Here is a 22,950-nt window from a genome sequence, read left to right on the forward strand (position 1 = left end):
GCATGCATGTAAATTTCTTGGATCCCTGGTGGCACAGTGGTTAAAATGCTCGGCTGTTAACCAGAAGGTTGGCAGTTCGAATCCACCAGCTGCTCCTCAGAACCCTATGGGGCAGGTCTACACTGTCCTATAGGGTTGCTATGAGTCAGAATTGACTCGAAGGTAACTTTTTTTTTTTTTTTTTTAACAACAGCAACAAACAACAACTTTTTGATAATGCATTTTGCTAGTTCCCGCACCAGATCTATTCCTGGGATTCCACAGTCTTAATTCATCGGAGTTGGGCAACCTAACCCTGAAGTTTCCTCAGTGTTGTTGGACTGATTTCCTAGAATGAATAGAAAGACGTAAAATAGGAGTTGATAAATTCTGTCTTCTCTAGTTTTAGGAACGTGTAAGACAGGACTCTGTTCTATCTGTATTTCGTGGTGCTGGCAGAGAGAATATATATAATATGTGTTTATTTAAAAGGCTCAATAATGTTTGTTAAAGAATTGGTTAAATCTGTCATCATTGTGCCATCATCTCCAATCAACTGGCTTATCCCTTTTTCCTCTCCTCTTTTATCTTGGAACCTAATTTTAAAGAGTCGTTTTGGTTGTCCTTATGTATTTGGCGACACTTGGATCATCATGGGCTTTGTCTTCCCAAAGTTAATTTGTAAGTCTGTGCCCCTCTCTTTGCCATTTGTCACGTCTCTTTTTGAGCACCTGAGCATACCTGGAGGCTCTTGTCAGAATCACACAGCTTACCTCTTCGGCCCCTTTGTTCACTGACAAGTTCCTCCTTGCTGGTCCAGATCTGGAGTACAGTCTTCTCTGATTCTTTCTTCTGTTCCTGTGGGTGAACACAGGTGGTGAACTGCCAGCAGGGAGGGGGCAGTAAGCTCTCAAGGATGATGACTTCCGGCTGGCATCCGAGTGGCTTACATCCCTCAAACTGTTTCCTGTGCCATTTCTGTTTCTTGCATGCACATTTCTTTCATCTGGCTACGTGGCGTGTGGACACTCTTGCAATGACGTCACTTCTACTTTTCTCCCCTTCTGTGCTTCCTCTGGTGCTCACAGGAGGAAGTCCAGGAGAGAAGCCAGCCTGGTAGTGTTGTTGCTGCCATTGAGTAGGCTCTGAATCACAGTGAAGAATTGACGCCTTTGGACTGTGCTGTTGGCTTGGGGTTGGACTGCCAAAAGAAAGAACAGATCTGTCTTGGAAGAAGTACAACCAGAATGCTCCTTGGAAGCAAGTATGGAGAGATTGCGTCTTACATACTTTGGACATGTTATCAGGAAGGATCAGTCCCTGGAGAAGGACATCATGCATAGTAAATTACAGGGTCAACAGAAAAGAGGAAGACCCTGAACGGGATGGATTGACACAGTGGCTGCAACAATGGGCTCAAGCATAACAATGATTGTGAGCATGGCGCAGGACCTGGCAGTGCTTCGTTCTGTTGTACATGGATGGGATCGCTATGAGTCAGAACCAACTCAACAACAACAACAACTTAGTACAATAGAGCAAAATGTTGCTCAGTCCTGTGCCGTCTCCCTGATCATTTGTATGTTTGAGTCCATTGTTGAGGCTACTGTGTCAATCCATCTCATGGAGGGTTTCCCTCATTTTTGCTGACCCTCTACTTTACCAAATATGATGTCTTTTTCTAGCAATTGGTCTTTCCTGATGATGTGTCCAAAGTGAATGTAAGTCTCACCATCTTCGCTTCTAAGGAGTATTCTCGTTGTGTTTCTTCCAAGGCTTATTTGTTCATTCTTTTGGTAATCCATGATGTATTCAGTATTCTTCGCCAACACCAAGAGTTTGGATACGTCAATACTCCTTTTGTCTTTCTTTCTCATTATCCAACAGAGAAGGTAGTGTAATCTTTTTAAAATCAGTGAGACCAAAGGTCAAATTCGAGGGCGGTCACAAGGTTGCTGAATGACCTTGGAACGTTACCTCGCTGAACCTTGGTTCAATCATAGACGCATTGCGAAGAACCAAGCCTCCGAGGTGGGAAGGACTGAGTGAACCGGTGGCCTACAGAAAGCACCCAGTAACTTAATCATCAACAGCCAGAAAAATCTGGGTGCCCTCAATGCTGTGGCTTTCTGTGTCAGCCCATACCTTCCTGACCTCTATATTCAGTATGAAGCCCTCGTTCATGGCCAATTCCTACAGCAAAATCTTTGGCCTGGGGCCCATGTCATTGCAAGGGGAGGATGCAGAGAGTGTGCCCAGCTTTCCTTCCTAAACAACTGTGCTGTGGTGCCTACATTTACCTTAGTTTGTCTCCTGAGCCCGATAGTGCCTGGTGTGCAATGTAGGCTGGGACTAGGGGAGCTCAGGCTGATGTGGGGGTGTGCAGGGGGCAGGGTGAAAGACCTCAAGGCCATGGAATGATGGAAGTATCCAATTGAAAGGGACTGAGAAGCTCAGACCACACTGACATGCAGGCTGAAACCAGGGTGTGCGGAGTGGAGTGAATAGTTGTGAGGGGCTGGGGGGCAGCTCTGGGGAGATTTCCTGAGGCTTCTGGAACTCTGTGCTCTCCCTCCATTACCCATGGGAGAGAAGGGCACTGGGCAGCTCTGCACAAGACCACCTTGATTTCCAGTGGAAATGGACTCAGTAATTTGCCCACCCACAATGTCTCGCTGTGTTCAGGGCTGGGCAAGGGTGAATAAGGTCAGGAGAAGCAGAAGGCAGCTGAAGATGTTACACTCTTCAAATCACATGTTGTTGTTGGCTGCCATCCAACTCATGGTGACCCCAAATACAACAGGATAAAGCACTGTCCCGTCCTGTGCCATCATCACGGTCGTCTGTGTGTTGGAGTCCATTGTTGTGGCCACTGTGTATCTTGATTACCTTGTAACCAAGGGAGCTCATCTTCCAGCACTATATCAGACAATGTTCTGTTGTGATCCGTAGTGTTTTTATTGGCTGATTTTTGGAAGTAGATGGCCAGGTCTACCTTCCTAGTCTGTCTTAGTCTGGAAGTTCTGCTGAAACATATCCACGAGGGGTGACCCTGCTGGCATTTGAAATACTGGTAGCCTAGCTTCCAGCATCACAGCAACATGCAGACCACCACAGCGTGACAAACTGACGGGTGCTGGTTACAGTACATAGTCTGTCTTAAAGCTGAGTCAATGCGGCGCAGCGAAGCGGGCACTGGAGTCAGGCGCTAACTCAGTCAAGGCTTGCCTGGTGAAATTCCCAGGTCTATCTGGCTGGAGCACCACAGTGGAGTCATTTAATATTGTGTTGACACAAACCTTAGTGAGTGAGAACTGCCTTTGCGTTACTTAAGATACCAGGGGCACTTGTTGTTTTAGGTACACAGGTGTTTTGCCTGGTGCAGTGCCACACTGTAGCCTGAAAGAATTATTAAGGCCTGTGCGGGCCTAGGAAACCCTGGTGGCATAGTGGTTAAGAGCTATGGCTGCTAACCAAAAGGTTGGCAGTTTGAATCCACCAGCCACTCCTTGGAAACCCTGTGGGGTAGTTCTACTCTGTCTTTAGGATCTCTATGAGTCAGCATTGACTCAACAGCAGTGGATTTGGTTTGGTTTTGGTTGGGCCTAGGAGCCCTGGTGGCACAGCGGTTAAAAGCTTAGCTGCTAATCAAAAGGTCAGCAGTTTGAATCCACCAGCCACTCCTTAGAAACCATATGGGGCAGCTCTACTCTGTCTTATAGGGTTGCTATGAGTCGGAATCAACTTGATGGTAACAGGCTTGGTTTGGTTTTGGTGGGGACCTAACATGCAGGCAGGTGGTGATAGTGGGGAATTGTTGAGACAGCAACTATCAGTGCTTTACTCAACACAGCTGAATACTGGAAAACCAAACCCTTTGCTGTCGACTTGATTTCAACTCATAGTGACCCTATTGGACAGAAGAGAACTCTCAACAGGGTTTCCAAGGATTCAAACTGCCGACATGTTGGTTAGCAGCCAAGTTCTCAACCACTGTACCAGCAAGGCTCCAAATGTTGGACAAGAAGGGTGTTAATTGTAAAACCAAATTGAATAAAAGGTGATACCCTCTTTGTTATTGTTGTTAGTTGCCATCGAGTTAATTCCGACTCATGGCCACCCCACATGTGCAAAGGGATTTCAAGGCTGTGACCTTTAGGAAGCAGATCACCAGGCCTGTCTTCCAAGCCACCTCAGGGTGGGTTTGAACTGCCAACCTTTTGGCTAGTAGTCAAGCACTTAACCGTCTTCGCCACCCAGAGTCAATTCCACCTTGTTGTTGGATACCGTTGGGCCGATTCTGACTCACAGTGACCCCATGTGACAGAGAAGAACTGCCCCATAGGATTTTCTAGGCTGTTTTTCTTCTTTTTTTCTTTTAATCTTTACAGGAAGGAGTCCTGGTGGTGAAGTTGTTAAGCAGTTGGCCACTAACCGAAAAGTCAGCAGTTCAAAGTTACCTAGTGGCTCTGTGGGAGAAAGACCTGACGATCTGATCCCGTAAAGATTACAGCCTAGAAAACCTTTGGGGCAGCTCTGCTCTGTCCCATAGGGTAGCTATGCGTGGAAACGGACCTGAAGGCACCTACCAACAACAACAGCAACAGCAACAACAAATCTTTATGGGAACACATCACCAGGTCCTTCTCTCAAGGAGCTGCTGGGTGGGTTCGAACCACCAGCCTTCGGGTTAGCAGCCGAGCACTTACCCATTGTGCCACTAGGACTTCCACCAAAAGACAATTACAATAGTTTGCCCTGCAGACATTCTGGATGCTCATTAGTTTTGTAGAAGTCTCAGCATGCCCACAAGATTGAGAGACACTCACTTGGGAAACGTTTAAATTCCAAAGGTAAATAAATTACAGTTTAAGAATCAGTTGAAGTATAATATGTTTTTTATATGTGACTTTGTTGTTGTTATTGCTGTTAGGTGCCATCGAGTTTGTTCCGACTCATAGCAACCCTATGCACAACAGAACCAAATACTGCCCGGTCCTGCGCCATCCTTACAATCGTTGTTATGCTTGAGCTCATTGTTGCAGTCACTGTGTCAGTCCATCTTGTTGAGGGTCTTCCTCTGTTCTGCTGACCCTGTACTTTGCCAAGCATGATGTCCTTCTCCAGGGACTGATCCCTCCTGACAACATGTCCAAAGTATGTAAGATGCAGTCTCACCATCCGTGCTTCTAAGGAGCATTCTGGTTGTACTTCTTCTAAGACAGATTTGTTCGTTCTTTTGGCAGTCCATGGTATATTCAATATCCTTTGCCAACACCACAGTTCAAAGGCGTCAATTCTTCTTCGGTCTTCCTTATTCATTGTCCAGCTTTCACATGCTTATGATGCAATTGAAAATACCCTGGCTTGGGTCAGGCGCACCTTAGTCTTCAAGGTGACATCTTTGCTCTTCAACACTTTAAAGAGGTCCTTTGCAGCAGATTTACCCAGTGCGATGTGTCTTTTGGTTTCTTGACTGCTGCTTCCACGGGTGTTGATTGTGGATCCAAGTAAAATAAAATCCTCGACAACTTCAATCTTTTCTCCATTTATCATGATGTTGCTCATTGGTCCAGTTGTGAGAATTTTTGTTTTCTTTATGTTGGAGTGCGATCCATACTGAAGGCTGTGGTCTCTGATCTTCATTAGTAAGTGCTTCAAGTCCTCTTCACTTTCAGCAAGCAAGGTTGTGTCATCTGCATAACGCAGGTTGTTAATGAGTCTTCCTCCAATCCTGATGCCCCATTCTTCTTCATATAGTCCAGCTTCTCGTATTATCTGCTCAGTGTACAGATTGAATAGGTATGGCTAAAGAATACAACCCTGATGCACATCTTTCCTGACTTTAAACCAATCCGTATCCCCTTGTTCTGTCCGAACATCTGCCTCTTGATCTATGTAAAGGTTCCTCATGAGCACAATTTAGTGTTCTGGAATTCCCATTCTTCGCAGTGTCACCCATAATTTGTTATGATCCACACAGTCTAAATGACCCCAAAATAAGCTCTGGCAGAAGGGTAGCAGTAAGGAGTATGTGGGAGAAAGGAAAGGGCAAGCCTTAAAAATGCAGCTGAGCAGGACTCCTTGCTTCAAATAACTTCACTCTGGTTGATTGGTTGCTTCAGAGGTGAAATGGACAGAGTGAGCAAAAAGCCAGAAGATCTGCTTATGTTTAGATGCCGGCCAAAACCCCAAGGAAACTCCCTTTCAACGAATTGGCCATTCGCAGCAGATCCCGTCATGGGAGTGATCACATATGAACAGAGAATCATGGCCCAGCAAAGCTGACGCACATTCTTCATCATCATACATCGATACTTTTTACCCTGAGGGCTTTCAAGAAGGTACAGAAATACTTGTTTTAAAACTCCTTAATTCCTCACCATCAAAATTTTCATAATATAATACCCACATCTTGTTTCTTCAAAGAGAGGGTAATCTCTGTTCCAGGTTTGAGGTCATTTACTTGAACGCAAGGGTCACACCAGTCTCTAGGTGTGGTGCTGGCCCAGATGCTAGTCTGTCACCAGCACAATTTCCTTTAAAACTACTCACACGAGTTTTGTGGTAAAACGGTGGTTTGGGGCAGGCTGGATCATTTCCAGTGAGTGTCAGGGGCATGAATAAACCTGACAGCAATCTCTCTATCACAGTGCTGACTCCTAACCGCAATGGCGGTTTTGTAGATCTCACGCGCTCGCCCACTGGCGCTCAACACTATGCAAGGAGGTGTAGGATTTACGCATATTGGCTTAATGTGACTTATTCTACCATCAAGAGGCTTACAATCTAATCAGTTGTTGCTGTTAGGTGCCGTCAAGTTGGTTCTGACTCATAGCGATCCTATGTACAACAGAACTGAACACTGCCCGGTCCTGTGCCGGATGTCCTCACAATTGTTGCTGTGTTTGAGCCCAATGTACAATCTAATCAGAAATAAGAGTAAATGAGAGGAAACTAAAATTGCGTTTCATGAATAGGGCATGGTTAAGACCAAACTTCCGTTTTCCCACTTGGGAAGTCCTTCCAACGCGGCCTGCGTATCCCATTCGCACCAAATGGATTTCCAAAATCTTCCAGCCAGGGATCCGGGAGCCCACGGGCGGCACAAACGGTTAAGTGCTCGACTACTAGCTGAAAGTTTATTGGTTCGAACCCACTCAGAAGTACCTTGGAGGGAAGGCCTGATGATCTGCTTTTGAAACGTCACAGTCTTGAAGATGTTATGGAGCGCAGCTCTACTCTGCACACGTGGGGTTTCCAGGAGTCAGAATTGACTCAACGGCAGCTAACGACAACAATGTGTAGACTCCACAAAGTCTTTGCTGACATGGCCTTCTTTTCCCCAGGGGTTGATCACTTTTTTCTTGTACATTCCTCTATTTCTAGTGCTACACACTTTTGCAATTATTTGTTCACCTGTCACCTTCTTGAAGCTGGAAGTTCTGTTTCATTCATCTTTGTATGCTCAGTGCCTATCCTTGGTAGACATCTCATAAACATTTGTTGACCTGAATTAAGTCTGAATTCAGAAAACATTATCCCTAGGGCCTCTGTAACAAAATACCATAAGTGGGTGGCTTTAGAGACCAGAAATTTATTTTCTCACAGTTTAGGAGGCTAGAAGTTTGAATTCAGGGCACCAGCTCTATGGGAAGTCTGTCTCTCTCTGTTGGCTCTGGGGGAAGGTCCTTGTCTCTTCTCAGCTTCCATTCCTTGGCTCCTTGGTGATCTTCATGTGGGCTGGCATCTATCTTCCCCCATCTCCTCTTGCTTGCTTCCCTGCTTAATCTTCTCCTTTGTATCTCACACTCTACACTAACCCTGCCTCATTAACATAACAAAGAAAACCCATTCCCAAATGGGATTATAGCCACAGGTATAGGGGTTAGGATTTACAACACATGTTTTTGGGGGACAGAATTCAAACCATAACAAAGTCCAAATCTGGGTATCAGCCATGTTGACTCCTTCTGAGTATTCTGAAAGATCCAGGTCCATGGCTCTCTCCTAGCTTCTTGTGGCTCCTGGAATGCCCTGGTTTGTAGACAGAAATCTACAATCCACCTGCATCTTCACAGGCCATCCTTCTTCTGTCTAACCCCGTTTCTGTGTGTGCTCCCCTCTTCTTATAAGGACACCACTCAGATGGGGTTAGGACACACCCCATTTCTGTGTGACCTTATGTTAAATGATAATACCTTCATAGACTTATTTCCATACTAGGTCATGTTCCCAGGTACTAGGGGTTAGGACTTGAACATATCTTTTGGGGACACAATTCAGTCTGTGGCAATAATATATCTTAGTGCTATGGTTAAAATATGATTTGCCCAGGTGGTGGTCCAGCCATGGCTCACAAACTGTGATTGCTTTTATTTACATCATTACTGGGCTCATCTGCATATAAAATGAATTTTGGCATATCCCATGCCAATCCCAACAACATCCCACCCAGTACCCACACAGATCCATCCTCTCCTTCTTGGGCTGATCTGAATCTCACACTGCTCCCTAACAGCTCCTCCTCGCTGTTCACTCAAGTAACCCTGTGCCTTCCCACCTTCACGGCTCCCTCCCCGTGTAGCCCGCCCTCCCCAGTCTGTCCCCAGAGTGCATATTTCCCTTCAAGGCCTACCTCCCTCACCAACCTTCTCGACCCCCTCAGTCCTCAGCGATGGCTCCCTTCTCTGACCTTTCACAGGCCGTCCTGGGCTTACCACATATTCCAGTTACCACAAACCGCTAGTAGGGCCACCTTTGTTTTTTGTACATCTTATCGTTACTAATACGTACAACACACAATGTTGCAGCACGTAATTTGCTGACATTATTCTCAGGTGTTCACTTGCAGATGTTCAATATAATGGTTTACTGCTCAGAACACCTCTGTACAGCAGACTATGGAAACAAAAACAAAAAAACCCAGATATTTGACTTACGTCAGAATCAATTTATGACAGAGTCGTCAGAAAGGAACCCCATCATAAGTCAGGGACTACCTGTACCTCACGTTTGTGTGCCACTGTCTGCAATTCTGTCTTTATTAGCTTTATTGAGGTATAGTTTACCTACAGTGAACTTCTTCAGTTTGATGCATACAATTCAATAGGTTTTGGCAAAGGCGTAGAGCCATGCGCTACCATCACAACCCTGATGTGAACATTTCCATCACCACAGAAAAAGTCCCTTGTAGTCAATCCCGTCCTCCTATTCCCAGCCCAAGACTATCAGTGACTTCATTTCTGCCACGGCTTCTTCGCCTTGTCTAGAAACCATATAAATGGAATAATCGGCGTGTAGTCTCCTGTATCTGGAGTCTTTACCTTGGAAAATGCTTTTCAGATTCACCCACGTTGGAGCACGTATCACTAGCTCATTCCGTTTTTTTTTGAGTCTTACCTTAATATATGGATACACTACAATTTATTTCTTCACTCACCAGTTTTATGGACATTCAAGTTCTTTCCAGTTTTGAGCTATTAAGAATAGACCCGCTGTGAATTCAAGCACAAGTCTGTCATTTTTATTTCTCTTGGAGTCAGATTGCTGGTTCACGTGAAAAGTGCATGTTTGACCTTATAAGAAACTGCCACACTCCTTTCCAAAGTAGCTGCACACTTGTGCATTCCCACTGCCCCAGTAGGAGAGTTCCATGTCTTCACCTGCACTCAGCATCTGCCTTTTTAATTTTAGCCATTCTTACCAGCTAGCAGTTGCTGTCGAGTTAATTCTGACTGATGGTGACACTGTATGTGTCAGCGTAGAACTGTGCCCTATAGGGTTTTCATTAGTTGATTTGTGGAAGTAGGTTGTCAGCTCTTTCTCCTTAGTCCATCTTAGTCCTGAAACCCCGCTGAAACCTGTCTAGCACATAACAACAAGCAAGCCTTCACTGACAGGTGAGGTGCACTGGCAGGGAACCGAACCTGGGTCTTCCTCAGGGAGGAGAGAATTCCACACTAAATCACTGCTGCCTCGTTCCCTAATGATAGCATAAACTTGCACACGACTTTTGCTTTTAAGATTTGAAGCCATGTGAACATATTACCCTTTTTAATTACATACAAAAGTGATAAGATCCCACCACGATTAAATGTATGCTTCTGAGGAGTAATAACCCAGCCTCTGTCTGTCTGCTTTAACATTTTAAAGATTTTGGTAACCACACGTGGAAAATATTACCTTGAGAAAAACCATTCTTGTAGGTGTGAAATGGTACCTCACTGTGGTTTTCCTTTGCGCTTCCCTAACTATTCACGGTATTGAAACTCTTTTCTTATTTGCCATCCATGTATTTCCCCTGCTGAATTGTGTTCAATTTTTTTTGCCTGTTTTTTATTGAGTTATTTGACTTCTTAATATTGAGTTTTAAGAGTTCTTTGTTCTGGATCAAAATCCATGATCAGGTATGAGTTTACAAATTTGTTTCCCATTTAATGGTGTGCTTTTTCATTTTCTTAAGTGTCTTTCAAAGAGCCCAAAAACTCGAGCCTGTTGCCGTCAAGTCAATTCCAACTGAGGTTTTAATTCTGATGAAATACAATTTACCAATTTATTTCTTTTACATTTCATGCTTTTTCCAATTTATATAAGACAGTTTTTTCTACTTCCGAGGTCAAATACATTTCCTCTATGTTTTCTTCTGTATGTTTTCAATTTTGAGTTAATTTTTGCATATGGCCTGAGGTAAGGGACAAGGTTCAAGGTTTTATACATGAATATCCAGTTGTTCCTGCACCATTTATTGAAAAGGCTGTTCTTTCTCTATTGAATTGCCTTGGTGCCTTAGTTAAAAATCACCTGACTGTCTACCTGTGGGTCTGTTTCTGGGGTCTGTGTTCTTTTTCACTGATGTATGTGTGTATCCTTTCACCAACACCAAACATCACAATTACTGTAGCTTTATAGTAAGTCTTGAAGTCAGGTAGTGTGAGTCCTTCAATTTTGTTCTCTTTTTCAAAATTATTTTTGCTATTCTAAGTTCCTAAAATTCCCATATAAATTTTAAAATAAACTTGTTAATTTCTACAAAAAACCTTGTCGGAATTTTGATTTAGATTACATTGTATCTGTAGATCAATTTGGGGAGAACTGATATCTTAACAATATTGAATCTCTTCATCTTGAACCTGGTATCTTTGCATCTAGATCTTCTTTAATTTCTCCCAGTAAGGTTTTGTAATTTTCAGTTTATAAATCTTGCACATATCTTGCTTGATGTGTCCATAAATATTTCATGTTTTTTGATGCTATTGTAATTTTTTTTTTCAGTGTCAGTTTCCAATGATTTGTTGCTAGCGTGTAGAACCGCAGTTGATTTGTGTGTGTTGTTGTTAGTTGCATTGAGTTGGGTCTGATTCATGGTGATCTCATATATAACAGAATGAAACTTCGCCCAGTTCCGTGCCATCTGCATGGTTATTGTGTGTTGGAGACCATTGTTGAGGTTCGGTGTCGACCCATCTCACTGAGGTTTTCCCTAGTGGTCATCGACCGTCCACTTCACTAAACACGATGTCCTTCTCTAGTGGCTGGTCTTTCCTAGTGACACGTCCAAAGGAAGTGAGCTGAAATCTCACCAGTCTTGCTTCTAATGAGCATTCTGGTTGTATTTCTTTGAAGACTGATTTGTTCATTCTTCTGGCAGTCCATGGTATTTTCAATATTCTTTGCCAATGCCACAATTTGAACTCATTGATTCTTCTTCTGTCTTCCTTTCTCTTTGTTCAGTTTTCACATGCACCTGAGGCAACTGAAAAAAGCATGGCTTGGGTCAGACACACCAGTCATCAAAGTGACATCATTGCCTTTTAAAACTTTAAAGAGATCTTTTATAGCAAATTTGCCCAATGCAATATGTTGTTTGATCTCTTGACTGCTGCTTCCATGGACAACTTGTGTACACTGACCTCATATCCTTCAATCTTGCTAAATTCTAATAGCTTTGTTTGTAGATTATTTGGGATTTTCGACATAGATGGTCATGTCTTCTATGAATAAAGACATATGCGTTTCTTTCTAATCTTATCGCCTTTATTTCTTTGCTTGCTTTGTTGCAATGGCTAGGCCCTCCAGTACACTATTTAAAAAAGTGGTGCAAGTGGGTGTTGTCTTAAGAAGTATTGAGTTTTTCATCATTAAACATGAGAAGACAGCTGTAAGTTTTCATAGATGCACTTTAGCATGTTGAAAAAGCTCCTATTATTCCAAGTTCGCCGAGAAATTTTAATGCTGAATTTGTCAAATGCTTTTTCTGCTTCTATCAAGATAATATAAATTATTTTTACATTTGTAGTATTGATATAATAAACTCAAAAACAACCAAACCCATTGCTTTCGAGTCAATTCCAACTCATAGTGACCTTACAGGACAGAGTAGAACTGCCCCATTGGGTTTCCAAGGAGCACCAAGTGGATTTGAACCTCTGACCTTTTGGTAAGCAGCGAGAGCTCTTATCCACTGTGCCACCAGGGCTCCACTGATATATGTATAAACCAAACCCATTGCCTTTGAGTCAGTTCTGACTCATAGCGACCCTATAGGACAAAGTAGAACTGTCCCATAGGGTTTCCAAGGAGCGGCTGGTGGATTTGAACTGCTGACATTTGGTTAGCAGCTGAACGCTTAACCACAGCGCCACCAAGGTTCCATTGATATAATAGTATATATTATGTATTTACATTTAATATGTTGTTGTTGTTAGGTGCCTTCGAGTTAGTTCTGACTCACAGGGACCCCATGCACAACAGAATGAAACACTGCCAGGTCCTGCCCCATCCTTATAATCCTTGCTATGCTTGAGCCCGTTGTTGCAGCCACTGTGTCAATCCACCTCATTGAGGGTCTTCCTCTTTTCCGCCGACCCTCCACTTTACCAAGCATGATGTCCTTCTCCAGGGACTGATCCCCCCTGACAACATGTCCAAAGTATGTAAGATGCGGTCTCACCATCCGTGCTTCTAAGGAGCATTCTGGTTGCACTTCTTCTAAGACAGATTTGTTCGTTCTTTTGGCAGTCCGTGGTATACTCAATATTCTTCGCCAGCACCACAGTTCAAAGGCGTCAATTCTTCAGCCTTCCTTATTCATTGTCCAGCTTTCACATGCATAGGATGTGATTGAAAATACCATAGCTTGAGTCAGGTGCACCTTAGTCTTCAAGGTGACATCTTTGCCCTTTAACACTTTTAAAGAGGTCCTTTGCAGCAGATTTACCCAATGCAATGCGTCTTTTGATTTCTTGACTGCTGCCTCCATGGGTGTTGATTGTGGATCCAAGTAAAAGAATCCTTGACAACTTCAATCTTTTCTGTGTTTATCATGATGTTACTTATTTGTCCAGTTGTGAGGGTTTTTGTTTTCTTTATGTTGAGGTGCAGTCCATACTGAAGGCTGTGGTCTTTGATCTTCATTAGTAAGTGCTTCAAGTCCTCTTCACTTTCAGCAAGCAAGGTTGTGTCATCTGCATAACGCAGGTTGTTAATGAGTCTTTCTCCAATCCTGACGCCCCGTTCTTCTTCATATAGTCCAGCGTCTCGTATCGTCTCATATTATTTGGTCAGCATACAGATTGAATAGGCATGGTGAAAGGATACAACCTTGATACACTCTTTCCTGACTTTAAACCAGTCTGTATCCCCTTGTTCTGTCCGAACAACTGCCTCTTGATCTATGTAAAGGTTCCTCATGAGTACAATCAAGTGTTCTAGAATTCCCACTCTTCGTGTGTGTCATTTTGTCCTACTGTGGGGGCTGCGTGTTGCTGCGATGCTGGAAATTATGCCACCAGTGTTCAGATACCAGCAGGGTCACCCATGGAGGACAGGTTTCAGCTGAGCTTCCAGACTAAGACAGACTAGGAAGAAGGACCTGGCAGTCTACTTCTGAAAGGATCCAGCTGGTGAAAAACCTTATGAATAGCAGCGGAACATTGTCTGATATAGTGCCAGAAGATGAGCCCCTCAGGTTGGAAGGCACTCAAAAGATGACTGAGGAAGAGCTGCCTCCTCAAAATAGAGTCGACCTTAATGACGTGGATGGAGTAAAGCTTTCGGGACCTTCATTTGCTAATGGGGCATGACTCAAAATGAGAAGAAACAGCTACAGACACCCATTAATAACTGGAACCTGGAAAGTATGAAGTATGAATCTAGGAATATTGGAAATCATCAAAAATGGAATAGAATTTATAAACATCGATACCCTAGGCATTAGTGAGTTGAAACGGACTGGTATTGGCCATTTTGAATTGGACAATCATATAGTCTACTATGCCAGGAATGACAACTTGAAGAGGAATGGCATTGCATTTATTGTCAAAAAGAACATTTCAAGATCTATACTGAAGTACAACGCTGTCAGCGGTAGGATAATATCCATACACCTACAAGGAAGACCAGTTAATACTATTATTCAAATTTATGTACAAACCACTAAGGCCAAAGATGAAGAAACTGAAGTTTTTACCAGCTTCTACAGTCTGAAATTGATCGAACGCGCAATCAGGGTGCATTGATAATTACTGGTGGCATTTAATATACAATATATAAAATATTAAATATAATATATAAATGTTTACATTTGATATGATATTAAATACAGTAAAGTCTGTGAGAGCTGGAACTTGATGGGACTGCCTTGTTTTTCCAGGTCTCGCAAGTTTTCTGCCATTGACATGGTGCAGTCTTACCGCTTTCCTATCCTTTCTATGAGTGGAAAATATTTGAATTTTTCTTATCTGACAGATTTCTGCCTTACACAGGTTCTAGCTTTCACAGGTTTTACTGTATATTAAACATAAAATTGTTTATTATGATTTTTCTTCTTTAGTCTATGCCTGGGGGAGTACAGCGATTGCTGTTTGAATGTTGAACCAACCTTCCATTCCCAGGATAAACCCCATTCGGTCATGATATGTTACCGTTCTTATACATTGCTGGATTTAATTTGCTAATGTTTTGTTGAGGATCTTTACATCCATGATCATGAAGGATACTGGTGGGTAGCTTTATGTTTTGTAATGGCCTTGTTTTGTTTTGGTTTCTGAGTAATACTGACCTTGTGAAATGAGGTAGGGACTACTCTCGCTGCTTCTGTTTTCTGGAGAGTATTTGTAGAAACGGTTATTATTTCTTCCTTAATGTTTGTTAACATTTCACCAAGGAAGCCATCATGCATGAAGATTTCTTTTAGGGAAGGCGTTTTTTTTTTTTTTTTTTTTTTAAAAAAAACAATTAATTTGATTTATTTTTTAGGTATAGGGGTATTTGAGTTATACATTTCTTTTTTTTGAGCCCTGTGGTTAAAGCGCTCAGCTGCTAACCAAAAGTTAACAGTTTGAACCTTCCAGTTGCTCGGCGGGAGAAAAATGTGGCAGTCTGCTTCTGTAAAGATTTATGACCTTGGAAACCCTGTGGGGAAGTTCTACTCTGTCCTATAGGGTCGCTATAAGTTGAAATCCATTGGACAGCATTTTTTTTTTTCTTTTTAAGTAGGCTGTAGAAGTTTGGTACTTTCAAGGAATTTATCCATGTATCTAAGCTGTCAAATGTATCATTATATAGTTGTTCTCAGCATTTCCTTTTTTATTTTTCCCCCTTTAATATCTGTAGAATTTTTAGTAAAGTTCTTTCATTTTTGATATTGGGACTTTATATCTTATTTTACCTGCTTAGTCTAGTTCTTTTTAAACAGCTAGCTATGGGCTTCATTGATTTTCTGTATTGTTTTTCAATTTTCTATATTGTTGTTTTCTGTTCTTATCTTTATTATTTCTCCTTTCTGTTTACTTTGAGTGTAATTTGCTCTTATTCTTCTAGTTTCATATGGCAGAAACTTAGGTGATTAACTCGAGAGCTACTTGCTTTTTAACATAAACGTTAATGCCATAAATTTCCCTTTAATCACTGTTTTAGTTGCATCCTGTCAATTCGATATGTTCTTTTCATTTCTGTCAGTTGAAAATATTTTCTAATTTTCCTTGTGATTTCTTCTATGACACACTGCTTATTTACAGTGGTTTTATTTTTTTCTAAATATTGGTGGATTTTCCACGTGACTTTCTGTTACTAATTTCTGGTTTAATTCCATTGTGATCAGAGAGCAGATTTAACGTTATTTCAATCCTTCTGAATTTCCTGAGACACGTGCTGTATCCCAGGACAGAGTCTATCTTGATGAATGTTCTGTGTGCACTTAAAGGGAATCATATATTATGTTATTATTGGATGAAATGGTCTATAAATGTCCATTAGATTGGTTCATAATTTATTCATGTTTTCTATATCTTTGCTAGTTTTTTTTTATACCTTCTATAAATTACTGAGAGAAGAAAGTTGGAATATTCAACTGTATTGTGTATTTATTTCTCCTTGCAGTTTTATCAATTTTTGCTTCATATATTTTGTTGTTGTTGTTGTGTGCCATCGAGTCGATTCCAACTCATAGAGACCCTGTAACACAGAGTAGAACTGCTCAATAGGGTTTCCAAGGAACTGCTAGTGGATTTGAACTGCTGACCTTGTGGCTGGCAGCCTGACCTCTGAATCACTTCGCCCCAAATTTTGGAGCTCTGTTATTAGGTATGTAAGTTCTTAAAAAAAAAAAAGTGCTTATGACCATTTTATTGCCTCATGGTTAGTTGGCAGCGAGGCTCACATTATATGCCTGCCTGTATGATCCTGTCCTATGGCTCATTGGTGCTCTATTCATTTTTTCTGTGTTTCTATTGCTACCTCATCAAGATCACTAATATTTTCTTCTGCAGTGTTTAATCTGGTGTTAATCCCAGTCAGTGTGTTTTTCATTTTGTAACTTTTCTGTGTCTTTTTCCTATCTTTCATCACTCTCCTCATCAGGTTTATGCTTCCCTTACCTTCTTGAACACATAAACCTGTAAAACCCATTGCTGTCAAGTCGATGCCGACCCACAGCAACCCTATATGTCAGAGTAGACCTGCCCCACAGAGTTTCCAAGGACCACCTGGTGGATTTGAACTGCCAACCTTTTTGTTAGCAGCTGTAGCGCTTAGCCACTAGGCCACCAGGGCTTCCTCTTGAACACATGGAGCACGTTTATATTAGCTGTTGGAGTATCTTTGTCCTCTAATTCTTCACCTCTGTCATTTTACTGTCTCTCTGTGTACATTATGGGCCATATTTTTCTGTTTCTTTAAATGCCTGGTGAATTTTGTTCAAATGCCAGAAATTGTGAATTATATACATTTTGTATGAAAGTTTTTTTGTGGGTCGAACTCTATGGTCTTGCTGATATCACTCTTCTGTGTAATTTGCATCGAGGTGGGTAAATTACAGCCAGCCCATTCACTGATGTTCTTGTCTGTGGCCCCTTCTAAGCTTCAGTGGCACAGCTGAGTAGTGTGACTGAGACCATATGGCCTGTAAAGCCTAAAAGGTTTATTCTGTGTCCTTTTACAGAAAATGGTGCTGTTCTAGAAGAGTATTGTATGTTAAATAGCATGTCCGCTCTCTGTGTTCAAGTGGGGTGGAATGCTATGAACTGAATATTCTCTCTCAGAGAAGACTTGTTTTAACTACGGTGTAAATTGCTTTTTTCTTTTTCTTCTTAGATCCACTTCTACAATCCTATTGTCTCTGTTGATGAGGGTTGAACTATCCTCTCCCCTTTCAATGGCAGGCCCTCACTTTCTGCCCAAAACAACCACCCCAGTGAGTGAGGTAAATATCTATTTTATTTTTGGCCGAGAGTTTAATTTTGGTTAATTGTGACTACCTAAAAATTGCACCGCGGCTAACTCTGTCTTCATTCGCTTTCCAGGAACCAGCGAACTCCAGCAATATCAATGATGATTACTTTGGGTCGACCGATATGGATTACTCGGAGGATGGCTGGGCCTTTCCATGCTCCTTGTGGGAGGTCAGAAAATTCTCCAGTTTATTTGTGCCAATTGCTTATGCCCTGATATGCATCTTTGGCCTATTGGGAAATATTTTAGTGGTGATCACCTTTGCTTTTTATAAGAAAGCCAAGTCTATGACAGATGTCTATCTCTTGAACATGGCCATTGCAGACATACTGTTTGTCCTCACGCTCCCGTTCTGGGCAGTGAATCACGCCAGGGGAACATGGTATTTCAGCAATGTCTTGTGCAAACTGATCAAAGGCATCTATGCTGTCAACTTTAACTGCGGAATGCTGCTCTTGACCTGCATCAGCCTGGACCGGTACGTCGCTATTGTGCAGGCAACCAAGTCATTCAGGCTCCGATCAAAAACGTTAGCGCACAGTAAGGTCATCTGTTTGGTGGTGTGGGTAGCGTCCATCATCATTTCCAGCTCGACCTTCATCTTCAGTCAGAAATACAACATTCAAGGCGTCGACGTCTGTGAGCCCAAGTACCACAATGTCTTGGAGCCCGTCAAGTGGAAATTGCTGATGTTGGTGCTCCAGCTGCTCTTTGGTTTCTTCATCCCACTGATGTTTATGATATTCTGCTACATGTTTATTGTCAAAACCTTAGTGCAAGCCCAGAATTCCAAAAGGCACAAGGCCATCCGTGTGATCATAGCAGTCGTTCTTGTCTTTCTGGTTTGTCAGACCCCCCACAACATGGTGCTTCTTGTGACCGCTGCAACTATGGGCAGCATGGGCCGATCCTGCAGCAGTGAAAAGCTGATTGCCTACACCAAAAATGTCACTGAGGTCCTGGCCTTTCTGCACTGCTGTCTCAACCCCGTGCTGTATGCCTTCATTGGCCAGAAGTTCAGAAACTACTTCCTGAAGATCATGAAGGACCTGTGGTGTGTAAGGAGAAAGCCCCAGTCCGCTGGCTTCTCCTGCTCCAGGATGTACTCAGAAGGCGCCGTCTCCAAACAGACCAGCGAGACGGTGGACAACGAGAACGCGTCGTCCTTCACCATGTGATGTTTGTGCAGAACGAAGTGTTCCCTGGCGTGGGTCGTGAATCCTGTTATTAGATGCTACGCAAAAAATAGTCCACAGCCAAATGCATATGGGAAATGGGGAAATTCAACAAGACTAAGCAGATGTGTCTACTGCAGGGCCAGGGACGGAGTGTGGAGAGCTGAAGTGAAGAAGGGTTTCTACAGGCTGGGCCGGGGTGGCTCCATTACGAAGGGTTTCCCAAATTCACCTAAAAAAGAACGCTTTGTTGCTCTAGAGCATCTTACAGGGCTGGTGTTCCACAAAACGGGCTTTGGGAAATGCTGAATTAAGATGAGTTATTTACAAATTTGAAAAGTTCTAGAATCACTCAGGAAGCAGCCACTGACCACAATTACTTGTGGTCCTAGCACAAAATAACAGTACGGTTTGACAAACCCAAACAGGAAAAACAAACAAAGTCCCCCACTTACCTAAATTTTGAAAATAAGGCTGAATGTTTTTGCTCATGAAAATGTTTACCTTTGCCAAATAAAAGCAGCAAAATGGACTGGCTGGAGTCTATCTCATTTTTCTCTGATATACTCAGCAAGCGTGAGATGGTAGAAAGGCAGAAGAGAAACGGACTCCAGGACTCGCAGCGTGGAAATGCCGGGGGAAGGAAGCCAGGCGGCTGAAGGAGCACGGGCAGCGGCCGTCACTGCGGATGAGGGAGTCGAGGCTGTGACGGCCTTCAGACAAACTGCAACCGTGCTGGTGCTTCCCGGAGAGATTATTTTCTGTAGGTGGTGACTTGACCATAAAAGTCTGTTAGACAGAAAGTTGTACCGAGGCAGGACCTACAGTGGTCTTGTTCACAGCTGCGCCTGGGTGTCTGCCAGAATTTTGGGCATATGGAAGGGGCTTAAGAAATATTTAGCGAATCATAATGAAATTGGAGTTTTTAATGCAGTTTAAAGTGTTACTTTTTTTTGGCAAATTGAGTAGTTTTTAAAAGAAGAAGAAGGAAGCTTTCTTGGGACTGTATAATAGAGCTGGGGAACCGGGCGTGGCTGAGGTCTCTGGGCTATTAAGGCTTCTAGCTTGTGTGTCCTATAGGGTCGCTGTGAGTCGGAATCGACGTGACGGCACTGGATTAGCTTGTGTGTAGCTAGAATAATAGTGACTTCTGATTCTGATTAAAGTGGCTTTACCCAACATCTGAGGTCGGTTATGAAATCACACTTCAACCACTCCAATTCCACAGAACTAAAGTGTTTTTAAAGTGCTGTTTAAATATGTGCACCCAAGGGGGAAAATATCAGGGCTTCTTACAAAAACACAAACACGTATTCCAAAAGTACTGACAGTAATTACAAAAATGCTGACACGTTTCATTCTGACGAATGTGCTATTTGAAGCTTGATGTTGTTCTTGTAAGCCTTAATTACGTCTCCGTGTGAAATTCAAAATTTTGCCTTGAGATCCAAAGTCTGTGTTTTTCAGACCTGGTTTTGGCTTCACGAAATACAGCTGTTTTGTGTGTGGAGAAGGAGCCTCCTTGAATTCAATGTTCAGCCCACAGGGACCTGGGACCACTGCCCGGAGTGTGGCGTTCAGGGGGCCTCCTTCCCCCTTGCAGGCCTGTCGGCATCTGGCTCAGGGATCAGAGTGAGGAAACTCACAGGCCCCCTCAGTGTCTCCAGGTGCACTGATGGGGGCTGTCCGGTATGTTTTTCGTTTGAAGATCAGCACAGAAACACCTCGCTTACTGGGCACAGGAGGCGACTGAGTTACAGTGGATGTGACGTGCGAGAGCCAGAACCCCACAGGACTGCCTTGTTTTTCTGGGTCTCGCAAGTTTTCCACCTTTGACAGAGTGCACTCTTATCACATTTCTAACGATCCTTTTAGTGGAAAATAGTTGCGTTTTCCTTCTCTGAAAGGTTTCCGCCTTACACAAGTTCTGGCTTTCACAGATTTCACTATGGTGTGTGTAATTTAAATTTTCAGATCCATGAAGTTTATTCTTTAAGCAATAACCCTTTAAAGACGTTGGCCATAATGAATAAAGGTATTTCTAAAATGTGCAGCATGCTTTATTTCTTCTTAGATACAGGACGCTGGGTACCATCATCTTGCGGCGCTAGTTAGGGACTCAGAACAGGCGCGGGCTATCTGCTCCGTGCTGACCCCTCAGGAGGCACTAAGCTGTGGGGGGGGGGGGGGCAGACATGACGTGCCAGTGGAAGCGGGGCCCCTGTTCTGCCCGTGCATTTGTGTAAACAGGCCATCCGTGACCTGGGAATCAGGGACCCCTACTGCCCCGTTTTTCAGGCAACTAGAACACCACATCTGCTTCCTCAACTCTGCAGGAAGGGAGGGGCTTTACATTGACTGGTCCCCACAAAGTGTAATTGCTCTGATGTACCCCACAGCCTGCTAGTTGCTCTGTGGAGAAGATCTTGTGCCCACTGCCACTTGCCTCAGGGAGTGGATGGATGGTAAAGATCACCCTCAGGTAAAGGAGAGGACAGCTCAGAACCACCTGCTGGGACTGATTTCCACATTTTGTAATTTAGCATGCACAAAGTCTGTTGCAAATTGCCAGACAGCATTCGTACTTTCTTCCTTGCAATACAATTTTTTGTGTGTGCGTCCTATTTAGGTAAATCCATAAGAGAGATAAAGACAAGGATCTATCTTTTCTAACCGTTGGTTTATTTCTCTAACACATTAGAGTCCAGGTAGCCAGTCCAGGACAATGAACAGAATGTTGTTCTCCTTAACTTGAGGCTTCCTCATGGCCCAAGGGGGCTGCTCTGGCTCCCTCCATTACACATGCATCTAGCCAACAGAAAGGAGAAAAAGGGGGAAGCAGACTGCCTCTCCCTTCTCTGTAAGGGCACAGCCTGAAAGCTGTGGACACCATTCCTGCTCTCCTCCCATTGGTCCTAAATTAGTCACATGGTCACAATAGGTGCATGACAAAATGGGAAATGTTGTATTCAGCTGGGTGGCCATGTGTCCAGATAAAAACTCAGTACTATGGAGGAAAGAAAAATGGCTGCTGGGAAAACAGACTTTCTTTCACTTCAAGAAAGGGGGAAGTTTGTGAATTTTAACCACCAAAACCAGTTGCCATCAAGTCGACTCCAACTCGTGGTAACCCCTGTGCGTCGGAGTAGAACTGTGCTCCACGGGGTTCCTGATGGCTAATTTGTTGGAATCAGATTGCCGGGCCTTTCTTCTGAGCTGCCTCTGGGTAGACTTGAACCTCCAACCTTTCAGTTAGCAGCCAAGCACATTAACCATTTGAGCTCCATAAATTGTAACTAGGTGGTTAAAGCTGCAGGAAAGCACAGAGACCAAGATTTGGTAATAGTTTCAGGAAAGGAACCTGAGAAGAGCCAGGCACTGACGGACGAGAGAGTGGCTGACCGGGCAGAGGGAAGAGGTGGCTGCGCGGCCGCTGGCCTCCAGCCCCAGCCTGGTCCTGTGAGCAGAGGCCTCGCTGGCTGTATTTCACTGATGGCCACCCCAGTACCTGGAACTGCACATCTAAATTTTCAGAGCAATAATATCAGTAGAAAAGTCTTGTTTTCTGAGTCATTTTGAAAGATTTACTGTATTCTTTAGTTATTAATGACATTTGAGTCCCCTTTTCTGAACCTACAACTCTTCCCACTGTAGTGAGCAAATGCATTCATTATAACGTTGTAAGGTGGTTTGGCTTCCTCGCTTTTCAAACCCCAAGGCCCGGGGTGGGGATGGGGCGGGTCCTGTTACTGTGTGGGGCTTCCGGCTTCCTTTAGCCAGGGTACCGCTGCCCCCTAGTGGATGGAAGCTGCGCTCACAGGTCACAGAAACAGCCTTCCTGACGCCAAAACGCTAAACGACGAGAAAAAAATTAAAGTTAATTAAAAAACCCAAATGTATGAAATTAGTAGGATTTTATACCTATTCTTTTTTTAAAAAAGGTATAAAATCCTTCGAAGTATGAACTTGAATAATCTGACTGCGATATTGCTGCCGCTGCATTTTTTCTTACTGTTGAGACGCCCCGGCGGCGACAGATCCGGTCTGGTTTTGGTTTCAGTGTTCA

The 22,950-nt window shown here is 43.2% G+C and overlaps 1 protein-coding gene across 4 annotated transcripts in view; it reads left to right on the forward strand.

Moving 5' to 3' along the window:
* The window catches only part of CCR6 (C-C motif chemokine receptor 6), a 60,946-nt gene that overhangs the window by 24,437 nt on the left and 13,559 nt on the right, over positions 1–22,950 (forward strand). For 2 of the 4 annotated variants that reach the window (XM_023559362.2, XM_023559364.2), the window contains exons 3-4: positions 17,572–17,680; positions 17,781–21,033. In XM_023559362.2, the coding sequence (XP_023415130.1) occupies positions 17,603–17,680; positions 17,781–18,887 (1,185 nt within the window). In that variant the 5' untranslated portion in view covers positions 17,572–17,602 and the 3' untranslated portion in view covers positions 18,888–21,033. Of the gene's footprint in view, positions 1–17,571; positions 17,681–17,780; positions 21,035–22,950 lie in introns of those variants that run through there. The other 2 variants (XR_002787985.2, XM_064293236.1) reach the window with 2 other exon arrangements.

This window comes from Loxodonta africana, chromosome 1 (assembly GCF_030014295.1).
Source record: "Loxodonta africana isolate mLoxAfr1 chromosome 1, mLoxAfr1.hap2, whole genome shotgun sequence".
In the NCBI taxonomy this organism is placed as follows: Eukaryota; Metazoa; Chordata; class Mammalia; order Proboscidea; family Elephantidae; genus Loxodonta; species Loxodonta africana.